We start from the raw sequence: 14,254 nt of genomic DNA, 5'->3' as shown, positions 1-14,254 counted from the left end.
CAGATACAGAGCGCTCTCCAAAGGGAGAGAGACAGAGCGCTCTTCAAAGGGAGAGATACAAAGCGCACTCCAAAGGGACAGAAACAGAGCACTCTCCAAAGGGACAGACACAGAGCGCTCTCCAAAGGGACAGATACAGAGCGCTCTCCAAAGGGAGAGAGACAGAGCGCTCTTCAAAGGGAGAGATACAAAGCGCACTCCAAAGGGACAGACACAGAGCACTCTCCAAAGGGACAGACACAGAGCGCTCTCCAAAGGGAGAGATACAAAGCGCACTCCAAAGGGACAGACACAGAGCGCTCTCCAAAGGGAGAGACGATCAAGTGTTAACACAAACAGAGTGTCACCGTTGGGAGTAGACAGGTGCAGATTAGGGCTCTTACTCAGACCCGAATTCACTACACCAGGACTGGCCAACTCCAGTTCAAGGACCACCAACAGGTCAGGTTTTAAGGATATCCCTGCTTTAGCACAGGTGGCTCAATCAGTGGCTCAGCCAAAACTACCTGTGCTGAAGCCTCGTGTCCGGATAACGCCCCAACATTACGGGTCACCAGAACCGTGGTCAGGTACCGGGGGCTGTGACTTCCAGTCCCACTGCAGACACAGGGTTACCAGAACTCTGGGTTTGCCCCGGAGACTCCGGGTTCTGGCTGGGGGTATTTCCGGTGCAGGGATGTGTGCGGGGGGAGAGCGGCTCTTACCTTCTCCCCCTACATGCTCCCATCAAACAGGCGCTGTGACGTCCCACTGTCATGGCAACATGACACCATCTCAACGGGATCACGCAGGGGGAGTTACCGCCGGAGAAGGTAAGAGCGGTAAATATAGGAATACAAACCTTTGCTTGTTTCCTTTTTCTAATTTTGTAGTTTTATGCTATAAATGTATTGAATATATATATGTATATATGTATATATGTATATATATATATATATATATATAAATATATATATATATAACAAAACTGTTTCCCCCAAAGAGAAAACAAGAAACACACTCAATAGATAATGTACAGAAAACCTGTAGTTAAATATACAAAGCTTACTTAATCCAACGTTTCGGTCTAGAAAGGAGCTTCCTCAGGGGAGGGGGGCTTTTGTTTGCTCTTTGGGGGAAACAGTTTTGTTCTATTTATGGTTATGGAACATGCAGCAAACCCTATTTTCTGTATTGGACTGCCCGCTGTGTCTTTTTGTGTGTATGTATATTAAAAAAAGAAAAAACAGCGCTAAGCACAAAATAAAGATGTAAAAATATAAATGGAAAAAATGAATAAATAAACCATATATAAGAGAAATATTGTATAAACCAATAATATAGTTACAAGTCCTGTCCAGGAGTAATGGAGGATGCACTCCACAATATACGTCCAAATTGCCAATAAGTACAGAGCGTGGGCCGTTGTGTTCAGGGAACGGGGGCCGCTGTGTTCAGGGAACGGGGGCCGCTGTGTTCAGGGAACGGGGGCCGCTGTGTTCAGGGAACGGGGGCCGCTGTGTTCAGGGAGCGGGGGCCGCTGTGTTCAGGGAGCGGGGGCCGCTGTGTTCAGGGGAGCGGGGGCCGCTGTGTTCAGGGAGCGGGGGCCGCTGTGTTCAGGGGAGCGGGGGCCGCTGTATTCAGGGAACGGGGGCCGCTGTGTTCAGGGAGCGGGGGCCGCTGTGTTCAGGGGAGCGGGGGCCGCTGTGTTCAGGGGAGCGGGGGCCGCTGTGTTCAGGGAACGGGGGCCGCTGTGTTCAGGGAGCGGGGGCCGCTGTGTTCAGGGGAGCTGGGGCCGCTGTGTTCAGGGAGCGGGGGCCGCTGTGTTCAGGGAGCGGGGGCCGCTGTGTTCAGGGAGCGGGGGCCGCTGTGTTCAGGGAGCGGGGGCCGCTGTGTTCAGGGGAGCGGGGGCCGCTGTGTTCAGGGAACGGGGGCCGCTGTGTTCAGGGAACGGGGGCCGCTGTGTTCAGGGAACGGGGGCCGCTGTGTTCAGGGAACGGGGGCCGCTGTGTTCAGGGAGCGGGGGCCGCTGTGTTCAGGGAGCGGGGGCCGCTGTGTTCAGGGAGCGGGGGCCGCTGTGTTCAGGGGAGCGGGGGCCGCTGTGTTCAGGGGAGCGGGGGCCGCTGTGTTCAGGGAGCGGGGGCCGCTGTGTTCAGGGGAGCGGGGGCCGCTGTGTTCAGGGAACGGGGGCCGCTGTGTTCAGGGAGCGGGGGCCGCTGTGTTCAGGGGAGCGGGGGCCGCTGTGTTCAGGGAACGGGGGCCGCTGTGTTCAGGGAGCGGGGGCCGCTGTGTTCAGGGGAGCTGGGGCCGCTGTGTTCAGGGAGCGGGGGCCGCTGTGTTCAGGGAGCGGGGGCCGCTGTGTTCAGGGAGCGGGGGCCGCTGTGTTCAGGGGAGCGGGGGCCGCTGTGTTCAGGGAGCGGGGGCCGCTGTGTTCAGGGGAGCGGGGGCCGCTGTGTTCAGGGAACGGGGGCCGCTGTGTTCAGGGAACGGGGGCCGCTGTGTTCAGGGAACGGGGGCCGCTGTGTTCAGGGAGCGGGGGCCGCTGTGTTCAGGGAGCGGGGGCCGCTGTGTTCAGGGGAGCGGGGGCCGCTGTGTTCAGGGAGCGGGGGCCGCTGTGTTCAGGGGAGCGGGGGCCGCTGTGTTCAGGGAACGGGGGCCGCTGTGTTCAGGGAGCGGGGGCCGCTGTGTTCAGGGAACGGGGGCCGCTGTGTTCAGGGAGCGGGGGCCACTGTGTTCAGGGGAGCTGGGGCCGCTGTGTTCAGGGGAGCGGGGGCCGCTGTGTTCAGGGGAGCGGGGGCCGCTGTGTTCAGGGAGCGGGGGCCGCTGTGTTCAGGGAGCGGGGGCCGCTGTGTTCAGGGAACGGGGGCCGCTGTGTTCAGGGAACGGGGGCCGCTGTGTTCAGGGAACGGGGGCCGCTGTGTTCAGGTAACGGGGGCCGCTGTGTTCAGGTAACGGGGGCCGCTGTGTTCAGGGAGCGGGGGCCGCTGTGTTCAGGGAGCGGGGGCCGCTGTGTTCAGGGGAGCGGGGGCCGCTGTGTTCAGGGAACGGGGGCCGCTGTGTTCAGGGGAGCGGGGGCCGCTGTGTTCAGGGAGCGGGATAATGGGGATAAATCCCCATTACACCGTCAAAGATATCGTGATGTGAATTCTATCTTAATCTATTTTGTAAGTGGCATTGTCTACCCCCTTCCCCCATATTAAAATGTTTTATTTGTGGTAATGCACCAGGGCGGGCGCTGCTTCTTTCCCCTTTTCATATATGAAACACTGTGCTGCAGGCTTTGGGCCTAGTTAAATAGCAACAAAGTAACACCATGCAGCCCAGCTATATATATATAGTGTTACTTTGTTGCTATTTAACTAGGCCCAAAGCCTGCATCACAGTGTCCACACGGCAACTCCTGCTGATTATTCTCACTTGTGCCGTCCCAGCAGGCAGCACAGGGCTGTTTTCCATGCAGACTTCACAGAGACTGATCAGACACTGTCTTACCCGGAGATCCACTGATGAGGCTCTTTGGCCTAGACTCATTAAACTTAATTAAATCAGGGCAAATAACATGACATTACAACCGTAAACCGCCGTTAACACCGTATCCACAAAGCTAATTATATGCAAAAATAGCGTCCGGATTGCAGCTCATTGGCATGGGGGTAACGCCATGTTATTCCCGGATAACGCTCGCGTTACCTTCAAATAATGTTATTTCGGCCTCGGGGGACGCTCAGGCAGACAGTGATATGGGCGGAGAGGAGAGGGAGATATATCCCTGCGTTCACACTACGTTATTTAAGGCAGGGGAGCTCTGCTCCCGTCCTCAAGCCCCCCCAACAGGTCAGCACAGCCCCTGCTTCAGCACAGGTGGCTCAATCAGTCTCTGCTTCCGCACAGGTTGCTCACTGTATTGTACAGTGTAGGAGAGAGATCTCTAACAAATGCGCATACAGGGGAAACTGCACCTCTAACCATTACACCAGCAGCCCCGCTGTGGAGCTCTAGCCTGTGAATATTGATGGAATATGCCTTCGCAGTGGGAGGTTAGGTATACACAGCGGGCATACGGGCTATTACACGCGGCCGCCCTTACATGCAGCAGAGCCTCGTATTCTGACTCCATCTTGTCCACCTCCTGACGCAGCTCCGAGACCGCTGCCTCTCTCTCCGCTGCTATGCGCTCCGTTTCCTCCCGCTGCTGCCGCAGTGCATACTGGGAGCCAGCTGGGGGTGTGTGAAAGGTAGGGAGATCAGGGGGTGTTAGAGAGATGGAGGCCGGGGAGTGTGTGTGAGGGAGGTCGGTGTGTGTGTGCGAGAGAGGGAGGCCAGGGGGTGTGTGTGTGAGAGGGAGGGATGTCGGTGTGTGTGTGTGTGTGTGTGTGCGCGTGAGAGAGGGAGGCCGGGGGCTGTGTGTGCGCGAGAGTGTGTGTGCGCAAAGATCATGGGGAACGATGGGAAGATCATGGGGGTAGGTGGGAAAAATGGGGAACGATGGGAAGATCATTGGGGACGATGTGGAAAATGGGGAATGATGGAAAGATCATGGGGGACAATGGGAAGATCATGGGGGACGATGGGGAAAATGGGGAACGATGGAAAGATCATGGGGGGCGATGGGGAAAGTGGGGAACAATGGGAAGATCATGGGGGGGCAATGGGGAAAATGGGGAACAATGGGAAGATCATGGGGGACGATGGGGAAAATGGGGAACGATGGGAAGATCATGGGGGACGATAGGAAGATCATGGTGGACAATGGGGAAAATGGGGAACGATGGGAAGATCATGGGGGACGATGGGGAAAATCATGGGGGACGATGGGAAGATCATGGGGGGCGATGCGGAAAATGGGGAATGATGGGAAGATCATAGAGGGCGATGGGGAAAATGGGGAACGATGGGAAGATCATGGGGGCGATGGGGAAAATGGGGAAAGATGGGAAGATCATGGGGGCGATGGGGAAAGATGGGAAGATCATGGGGGGCGAAGGGAAGATCATGGGGGGCGATGGGGAAAATGGGGAACGATGGGAAGATCATGGGGGGCGATGGGGAAAATGGGGAACGATGGGAAGATTATGGGGGGCGATGGGGAAAATGGGGAACGATGGAAAGATCATGTGGGACGATGGGGAAAATGAGGAATGATGGGAAGATCATGGGGTGTGATGGGGAAAATGGGGAACGATGGGAAGATCATGGGGGGTGATGGGGAAAATGGGGAACGATGGGAAGATCATGCGGGTGATGGGAAAAATGGGGAACAATGGGAAGATCATGGGGGCGATGGGGAAAATGGGGAACGATGGGAAGATCATGGGGGGCGATGGGGAAAATGGGGATGTGTGTGTGAGAGGGAGGGATGTCGGTGTGTGTGTGTGTGTGTGTGTGTGTGTGCGCGAGAGAGGGAGGCCGGGGGCTGTGTGTGCGCGAGAGTGTGTGTGCGCGATGTTCATGGGGAACGATGGGAAGATCATGGGGGTAGGTGGGAAAAATGGGGAACGATGGGAAGATCATTGGGGACGATGGGGAAAATGGGGAATGATGGGAAGATCATGGGGGACAATGGGAAGATCATGGGGGACGATGGGGAAAATGGGGAACGATGGGAAGATCATGGGGGGCAATGGGGAAAATGGGGAACGATGGGAAGATCATGGGGGGCGATGGGGAAACTGGGGAACGATGGGAAGATCATGGGGGACGATGGGAAAATGGGGAACGATGGGAAGATTATGGGGGGCAATGGGGAAGATCATGGGGAACGATGGGAAGATCATGGGGGCGATGGGGAAAGATGGGAAGATCATGGGGGAACGATGGGAAGATCATGGGGGCGATGGGGAACGATGGGAAGATCATGGGGGGCGATGGGGAAAATGGGGAACGATGGGAAGATCATGGGGGCGATGGGGAAAATGGGGAATGATGGGAAGATCATGGGGAATGATGGGAAGATCATGGGGGGTGATGGGGAAAATGGGAAGATCACGGGGGGCGATGGGGAAAATGGGGAACAATGGGAAGATTATGGGGGGCGATGGGGAAAATGGGGAATCATGGGAAGATCATGGGGGGCCATGGGGAAAATGGGAAGATCATGGGGGGCGATGGGGAAAATGGGGAACGATGGGAAGATCATGTGGGACGATGGGGAAAATGGGGAACGATGGGAAGATCATGGGGGGTGATGGGGAAAATGGGGAACGATGGGAAGATCATGGGGGGCGATGGGGAAAATGGGGAACGATGGGAAGATCATGGGGGGTGATGGGGAAAATGGGAAGATCATGGGGGGCGATGGGGAAAATGGGGAACGATGGGAAGATCATGGGGGACGGTGGGGAAAATGGGGAACGATGGGAAGATCATGGGGGACGGTGGGGAAAATGGGGAACGATGGGAAGATCATGGGGGACGATGGGGAAAATGGGGAACGATGGGAAGATCATGGGGGACGGTGGGGAAAATGGGGAACGATGGGAAGATCATGGGGGACAGTGAGGAAAATGGGGAACAATGGGAAGATCATGGGGGACGATGGGGAAAATGGGGAACGATGGGAAGATCATGGGGGATGATGGGGAAAATGGGGAACGATGGGAAGATCATGGGGGACGATGGGGAAAATGAGGTGTGTGTGAGAGGAAGGCCGGGGTGTGTGTGAGAGGGAGGGAGGTCGGGGTGTGAGAGAGAGGGAGGCCAGGTGTGTGAGAGGGAGGCCGGGTGTGTGAGAGGGAGGTCGGGGTGTGTGTGAGAGGGAGGAAGGTTGGTGTGTGAGAGAGAGGGAGGCCAGGGTGTGTGCGAGAGGTAGGGTTGCCAGGTGTCCAATATTGAACCGGACTGTCCTGTATTTCGACACTCAATCCAGTAAAAAAAATAGAGGTAATACTGGACATGTATGTGTCCGGTATTACTTCTCTGGACATAGTGACCTGACCGGCTTTGGGGACCACTGGATTTCCCTAAGCAGGGAGAGAGCAGGGCTGTGGCGAGGGAGCTATGCAGGTTCCTTCCTCCTGATTGACTGCATAGCACAGCAATCAATCAGCAGGAGGTGCCAGGAGCCAAGGGATAGAGCCAAAGAGAGGAGGAAACAGCATGGAGCAGAGAGACGTGAGAGATGTGTGTGTGTGTGTGTCAAGCGTGTCGCACCTTTCACCATTGTGTCCAGTATTTTTGGGGAAGCCACCTGGCAACCCTAGTGAGAAGGAGACTGGGGGTGTGTGTGAGAGAGGGAGGCCGGGTGTGTGTGTGCGAGAGAGGGAGGCCAGGGGTTGTGGGTGCAAGATAGGGAGGCCGGGGGTGTGTGTGTGAGAGAGGGAGGCCGAGGGCTGTGTGTGTGTGAGAGAGGGAGGTCAGGGGGTGTGTGTGCGAGAGAGGGAGGTCGGGGGTGTGTGCGAGAGAGGGAGGCCGGGGGTGTGTGCGTGAGAAGGAGGCTGGGGGTGTGTGTGCGCGAGAGAGGGAGGCCGGGGGCTCTGTGTGAGAGAGAAGGAGACCGGGGGCTGTGTGTGTGAGAGAGAGGGAGGTCGGGGTGTGTGTGTGAGAGGGAGGTCGGTGTGTGTGTGTGTGTGAGCGGGAGGTCGGGGTGTGTGTGTGTGAGATGGATATCGGGGTGTGTGTGCGAGAGAGGGAGGCCAGGGGCTGTGTGTGTGAGAGAGAGAGGGAGGCCAGGGAGCTGTGTGTGTGAGAGAGAGAGGCCGGGGTGTGAGAGAGAGGGAGGTCGGGGTGTGTGTGCGAGAGAGGGAGGCCGGTGGCTGTGTGTGTGAGAGAGAGGGAGGCCGGGGCCTGTGTGTGTGTGTGTGAGAGAGGGAGGTCGGGGTGTGTGTGTGTGCGAGAGAGGGAGGCTGGGTGTGTGTGTGTGTGCGAGAGAGGGAGGCTGGGGGTGTGTGTGTGCACGAGATAGGGAGGCTGCGGGTGTGTGTGTGCGCGATAGAGGGAGGCTGGGGGTGTGTGTATGCGTGAGAGAGGGAGGCTGGGTGTGTGTGTGTGTGTGCGAGAGAGGGAGGCTGGGTGTGTGTGTGTACGAGAGAGGGAGGCTGTGAGTGTGTGTGTGCGAGAGAGTGAGGCTGGGGGTGTGTGTGTGCGACAGAGGGAGGCTGGGGGTGTGTGTGTGTGCGAGAGAGGGAGGCTGGGGGTGTGTGTGTGTGCAAGAGAGGGAGGCTGGGGGTGTGTGTGTGTGCGAGAGAGGGAGGCCGGGGTGTGTGTGCGAGAGAGGGAGGCTGGGAGTATGTGTGTGCGAGAGAGGGAGGCTGGGGGTGTGTGTGTGTGCGAGAGAGGGAGGCTGGGGGTGTGTGTGTGTGCGAGAGAGGGAGGCTGGGGGTGTGTGTGTGCGAGAGAGGGAGGCTGGGGGTGTGTGTGTGTGCGAGAGAGGGAGGCTGGGAGTGTGTGTGCGAGAGAGGGAGGCTGGGGGTGTGTGCGAGAGAGGAAGGCTGGGGGTGTATGTGTGTGCGAGGGAGGCTGGGGGTGTGTGTGTGTGCGAGAGAGGGAGGCTGGGGGTGTGTGTGTGTGCGAGAGAGGGAGGCTGGGAGTGTGTGTGTGCGAGAGAGGGAGGCTGGGGGTGTGTGTGTGTGCGAGAGAGGGAGGCTGGGGGTGTGTGTGTGTGTGAGAGAGGGAGGCTGGGTGTGTGTGCGAGAGAGGGAGGCTGGGGGTGTGTGTGTGTGTGTGCGAGAGAGGGAGGCTGGGGGTGTGTGCGAGAGAGGGAGGCTGGGGGTGTGTGTGTGTGTGTGCGAGAGAGGGAGGCTGGGGGTGTGTGTGTGTGTGCGAGAGAGGGAGGCTGGGTGTGTGTGTGTGTGTGTGTGTGCGAGAGGGAGGCTGGGGGTGTGTGTGTGTGCGAGAGAGGGAGGCTGGGGGTGTGTGTGTGCGAGAGAGGTAGGCTGGGGGTGTGTGTGTGTGCGAGGGAGGCTGGGTGTGTGTGTGTGCGAGAGAGGGAGGCTGGGGGTGTGTGTGTGCGAGAGAGGGAGGCCGGGGTGTGTATATATATCAGATTAGTGTGGGTCGCCTTCTTACCGAGCTTGTCCCTCAGCTGTGCGACCTCCTCCTCTAGAGCGTGGATTTGCGCGGCGCTCTGCTGTTCCAGGGTGCGATGCTGATGGGTCATTTCTGGGGGAGGGGGGTGGTAGGGAGGGGTACTTAAAGGGGCAGTCCCATGTAGCAGGGCCCCCCTTCCCAGCGTAATCCCCCTTATAGCGGCTGCTTTACTTATTTGCAAACAATGAACACAACCATGTGCCTGTTGTTGTGAGGACAAACAGTCTGACATTAGGAACAGATTATGATAACCCCCGGACGCTCGGACGCTGATAATGAAAAAATACTGATAATGCCTCATTAACCCATTCTGTGCTAGAGACCTGCAGACCATCGCACAAACGAAATTAGCTGAGAAATTAAGTGGCGCATTTATATTGCCTTCATATTTACTCCGCCCGCACACTGCTGGCCCCGCCCCTGACTAGCTCCCGGTCCTTACCACTGTCCCAGTCCTTAATTCTGTATATGGCCTTACTCCGCCTGCACATGGCAGGCCCCGCCCCCAACTAGCACCCAGTCCTTACTGCTGTATATGGCCTTACTGCTCCTGCACACTGCAGGACTCACCCCCAACTAGCTCCCAGTCCTTACTGCTGTATATGGCCTTACTTCGCCCCGCACACTGCTGGCCCCGCCCCTGACTAGCTCCCGATCCTTAATTCTGTATATGGCCTTACTCCGCCTGCACATGGCAGGCCCCGCCCCCAACTAGCTCCCAGTCCTTACTGCTGTATATGGCCTTACTGCTCCCGCACACTGCAGGACTCGCCCCCGACTAGCTCCAGTCCTTACTGCTGTATATGGCCTTACTCCGCCCTGCACACTGCAGGCCCCGCCCCCAACTAGCTCCCAGTCCTTACTGCTGTATATGGCCTTACTCCACCCCGCATACTGCAGGACCCGCCCCCAACTAGCTCCCAGTCCTTACTGCTGTATATGGCCTTACTCCGCCCGCACACTGCAGGACTCGCCACCGACTATCTCCCAGTCCTTACCGCTGTATATGGCCTTACTCCGCCCGCACACTGCAGGACTCGCCACCGACTATCTCCCAGTCCTTACCGCTGTATATGGCCTGCTTCTCATGCCTCTCCTCCTGCAGGTCTCCCTGCAGCTCCTGCAGCTTCCCACGCAGCTCCTCTCTGTGCTCCTGTGCCCGGCGGGTCACCTGCCTGCGCAGCGCTGTGGGGTGCAGTGGGGTATACACAGGAGGGATATACATAGTGAGACAGTGACCCCTCACACACAATGACACACACATGGTAACTCACACACACAGAGGGTAACACACAGTTAGTGACACACACACAGAATAGTAGAGACACACAGAATAGGAGATACACAGTGACACACACACAGAATAGGAGATACACAGTGACACACACACACAGAATAGGAGATACACAGTGACACACACACAGAATAGGAGATACACAGTGACACACACACACAGAATAGGAGATACACAGTGACACACACACAGAATAGGAGATACACAGTGACACACACACACAGAATAGGAGATACACAGTGACACACACACAGAATAGGAGATACACAGTGACACACACACACACAGAATAGGAGATACACAGTGACACACACAATAGGAGACATACACACAGAATAGGAGATACACAGTGACACACACAATAGGAGACATACACACAGAATAGGAGATACACAGTGACACACACACAGAATAGGAGACAGACACACAGAATAGGAGATACACAGTGACACACACACACAGAATAGGAGACAGACACACAGAATAGGAGATACACAGTGACACACACACAGAATAGGAGATACACAGTGACACACACACAGAATAGGAGATACACAGTGACACACACACAGAATAGGAGACAGACACACAGAATAGGAGATACACAGTGACACACACACAGAATAGGAGACAGACACACAGAATAGAAGATACACAGTGACACACACACAGAATAGGAGACAGACACACAGAATAGGAGATACACAGTGACACACACACAGAATAGGAGACAGACACACAGAATAGGAGATACACAGTGACACACACACAGAATAAGGAGACAGACACACAGAATAGGAGATACACAGTGACACACACACAGAATAAGGAGACAGACACACAGAATAGGAGATACACAGTGACACACACACAGAATAGGAGACAGACACACAGAATAGGAGATACACAGTGACACAGACACACAGAATAGGAGACAGACACACAGAATAGGAGATACACAGTGACACACACACAGAATAGGAGACAGACACACAGAATAGAAGATACACAGTGACACACACACAGAATAGGAGACAGACACACAGAATAGGAGATACACAGTGACACACACACAGAATAGGAGACAGACACACAGAATAGGAGATACACAGTGACACACACACAGAATAAGGAGACAGACACACAGAATAGGAGATACACAGTGACACACACACAGAATAGGAGACAGACACACAGAATAGGAGATACACAGTGACACACACACACAGAATAGGAGACAGACACACAGAATAGGAGATACACAGTGACACACACACAGAATAGGAGACAGACACACAGAATAGGAGATACACAGTGACACACACACAGAATAAGGAGACAGACACACAGAATAGGAGATACACAGTGACACACACACAGAATAAGGAGACAGACACACAGAATAGGAGATACACAGTGACACACACACACAGAATAGGAGACAGACACACAGAATAGGAGATACACAGTGACACACACACAGAATAGGAGACAGACACACAGAATAGGAGATACACAGTGACACACACACAGAATAGGAGACAGACACACAGAATAGAAGATACACAGTGACACACACACAGAATAGGAGACAGACACACAGAATAGGAGATACACAGTGACACACACACAGAATAGGAGACAGACACACAGAATAGGAGATACACAGTGACACACACACAGAATAGGAGACAGACACACAGAATAGGAGATACACAGTGACACACACACACAGAATAGGAGACAGACACACAGAATAGGAGATACACAGTGACACACACACACACACAGAATAGGAGACAGACACACGGAATAGGAGATACACAGTGACACACACACACAGAATAGGAGACAGACACACAGAATAGGAGATACACAGTGACACACACACACAGAATAGGAGATACACAGTGACACACACAATAGGAGACATATTGCTATAGGAAAAGCAGTGCTGAGATCTGACACCTCAAATATATCCCAGCATCAGACAATGACAACTAATCAGTAACACCATCACTGTCACACAGTTACACAGTCACACTATCACAGTCACACTCACACTCACACAGTCAATGACACACTCACACAGTTACTGTCACACTGTCACACAGACTCACACAGTCACACTCACACACTCACAAACTCACACAGACACATAGGGCCATATTTACTAAATGGTGCTATTTCATTAGACCCGTTCTGCCATGGGAAGACATGGCCCATTCCCTTCAGCGGGGGGTAAGGTGCCTTGTGGTGTAGCACTGCTTAGTACACATGCGCCATCGTCTGGGCTGTAAGGTGCCTTGTGGTGAAACACTGCTTAGTACACACGTGCCATTGTCTGGGCTGTAAGGAGCCTTGTGGTGTAACACTGCTTAGTACACATGTGCCATTATCTGGGCTGTAAGGAGCCTTGTGGTGTAACACTGCTTAGTACACACGTGCCATTGTCTGGGCTGTAAGGTGCCTTGTGGTGTAACACTGCTTAGTACACACGTGCCATTGTCTGGGCTGTAAGGAGCCTTGTGGTGTAACACTGCTTAGTACACATGTGCCATTATCTGGGCTGTAAGGAGCCTTGTGGTGTAACACTGCTTAGTACACACGTGCCATTGTCTGGGCTGTAAGGTGCCTTGTGGTGTAACACTGCTTAGTACACACGTGCCATTGTCTGGGCTGTAAGGTGCCTTGTGGTGTAACACTGCTTAGTACACACGTGCCATTGTCTGGGCTGTAAGGTGCCTTGTGGTGTAACACTGCTTAGTACACACGTGCCATTGTCTGGGCTGTAAGGTGCCTTGTGGTGTAACACTGCTTAGTACACACGTGCCATTGTCTGGGCTGTATGGTGCCTTGTGGTGTAACACTGCTTAGTACACACGTGCCATTGTCTGGGCAGTAAGGTGGCTTGTGGTGTAGCACTGCTTAGTACACACACACCATTGTCTCCCTCTCGTTCTCTCACCCAGATGATCCTGTAAAACGTCCACCTCCAGCACTGCCCTGCGGAGATGCTCCTCCAGCAAACCTGAGGGGGGACAGAGACCCGTGGTATAAAGAGAGACCCTCTGTATAGCAACACAGACCCCCACATAGGGGTAGAGTGGGATAGGCCTTCCCTGGATCACACCACAGGTTCAGTGCCTCTCTCCTTCTCCCTCCCACCTGATCCATCCTTCTGCTTCTTCATCTTCATCTTCTTCTTCTTCTTCTGGGACTTTCCTTTCTGCTTGGGCGGCATCTCTACAGGAGAGAGAGGGACTGTGTGATCCTGTCCGTGATACTCTGCAGTCAGGTCACTCTACATTACATATACACCCAGGACTGTGTGAGCCTGTCCCTGATACTCTGCAGTCAGGGGTCACCCTACATTACATATACACCCAGGACTGTGTGAGCCTGTCCCTGATACTCTGCAGTCAGGTCACTCTACATTACATATACACCCAGGACTGTGTGAGCCTGTCCCTGATACTCTGCAGTCAGGTCACTCTACATTACATATACACCCAGGACTGTGTGAGCCTGTCCCTGATACTCTGCAGTCAGGTCACTCTACATTACATATATACCCAGGACTGTCTGAGCCTGTCCCTGATCCTCTGCAGTCAGGTCACACTACATTACATATACACGCAGGACTGTGTGAGCCTGTCCCTGATCCTCTGCAGCCAGGTCACCCTGCACTACATATACACGCAGGACTGTGTGAGCCTGTCCCTGATCCTCTGCAGCCAGGTCACCCTACATTACATATAAACATCACACCTCTGGCAGCTGCAGGGCTAACACGTTCCCCTTACCTGGTGTATGTCTCGTTAACTGAGGCTTCTTCTCTAGTTGACACCCGCCCCCCTACCTTCCAGGGGGTGGGGATACCTTGACAGACACATGCACAGCCCATGGGAACAGAGGTTGATGCCACGCCCCTCAGCCATTGCCTAATGGCTGCAG

At 54.9% G+C, this 14,254-nt stretch overlaps 1 protein-coding gene across 4 annotated transcripts in view; it reads right to left on the bottom strand.

Annotated features, from left to right (window-relative positions):
• The window catches only part of DRC12 (dynein regulatory complex subunit 12 homolog), a 16,257-nt gene extending 2,003 nt beyond the window's left edge, over positions 1-14,254 (bottom strand). For all 4 annotated transcript variants that reach the window (XR_012802153.1, XR_012802154.1, XR_012802155.1 and 1 more), the window contains exons 1-6: positions 14,104-14,254; positions 13,466-13,543; positions 13,266-13,328; positions 10,069-10,188; positions 8,983-9,075; positions 4,067-4,197 (exon numbers count right to left, since the gene is read on the bottom strand). Coding sequence is in view for 1 of the 4 variants with exons in the window: in XM_075604164.1 (XP_075460279.1) it covers positions 4,067-4,197; positions 8,983-9,075; positions 10,069-10,188; positions 13,266-13,328; positions 13,466-13,541 (483 nt within the window). In the remaining 3 variants the exon portion in view is untranslated. The remainder of the gene's footprint in view (positions 1-4,066; positions 4,198-8,982; positions 9,076-10,068; positions 10,189-13,265; positions 13,329-13,465; positions 13,544-14,103) is intronic.

This window comes from Ascaphus truei, chromosome 6, assembly GCF_040206685.1.
Source record: "Ascaphus truei isolate aAscTru1 chromosome 6, aAscTru1.hap1, whole genome shotgun sequence".
NCBI classification, from domain to species: Eukaryota; Metazoa; Chordata; class Amphibia; order Anura; family Ascaphidae; genus Ascaphus; species Ascaphus truei.
This window is presented reverse-complemented; position numbering and strand designations above follow the sequence as displayed.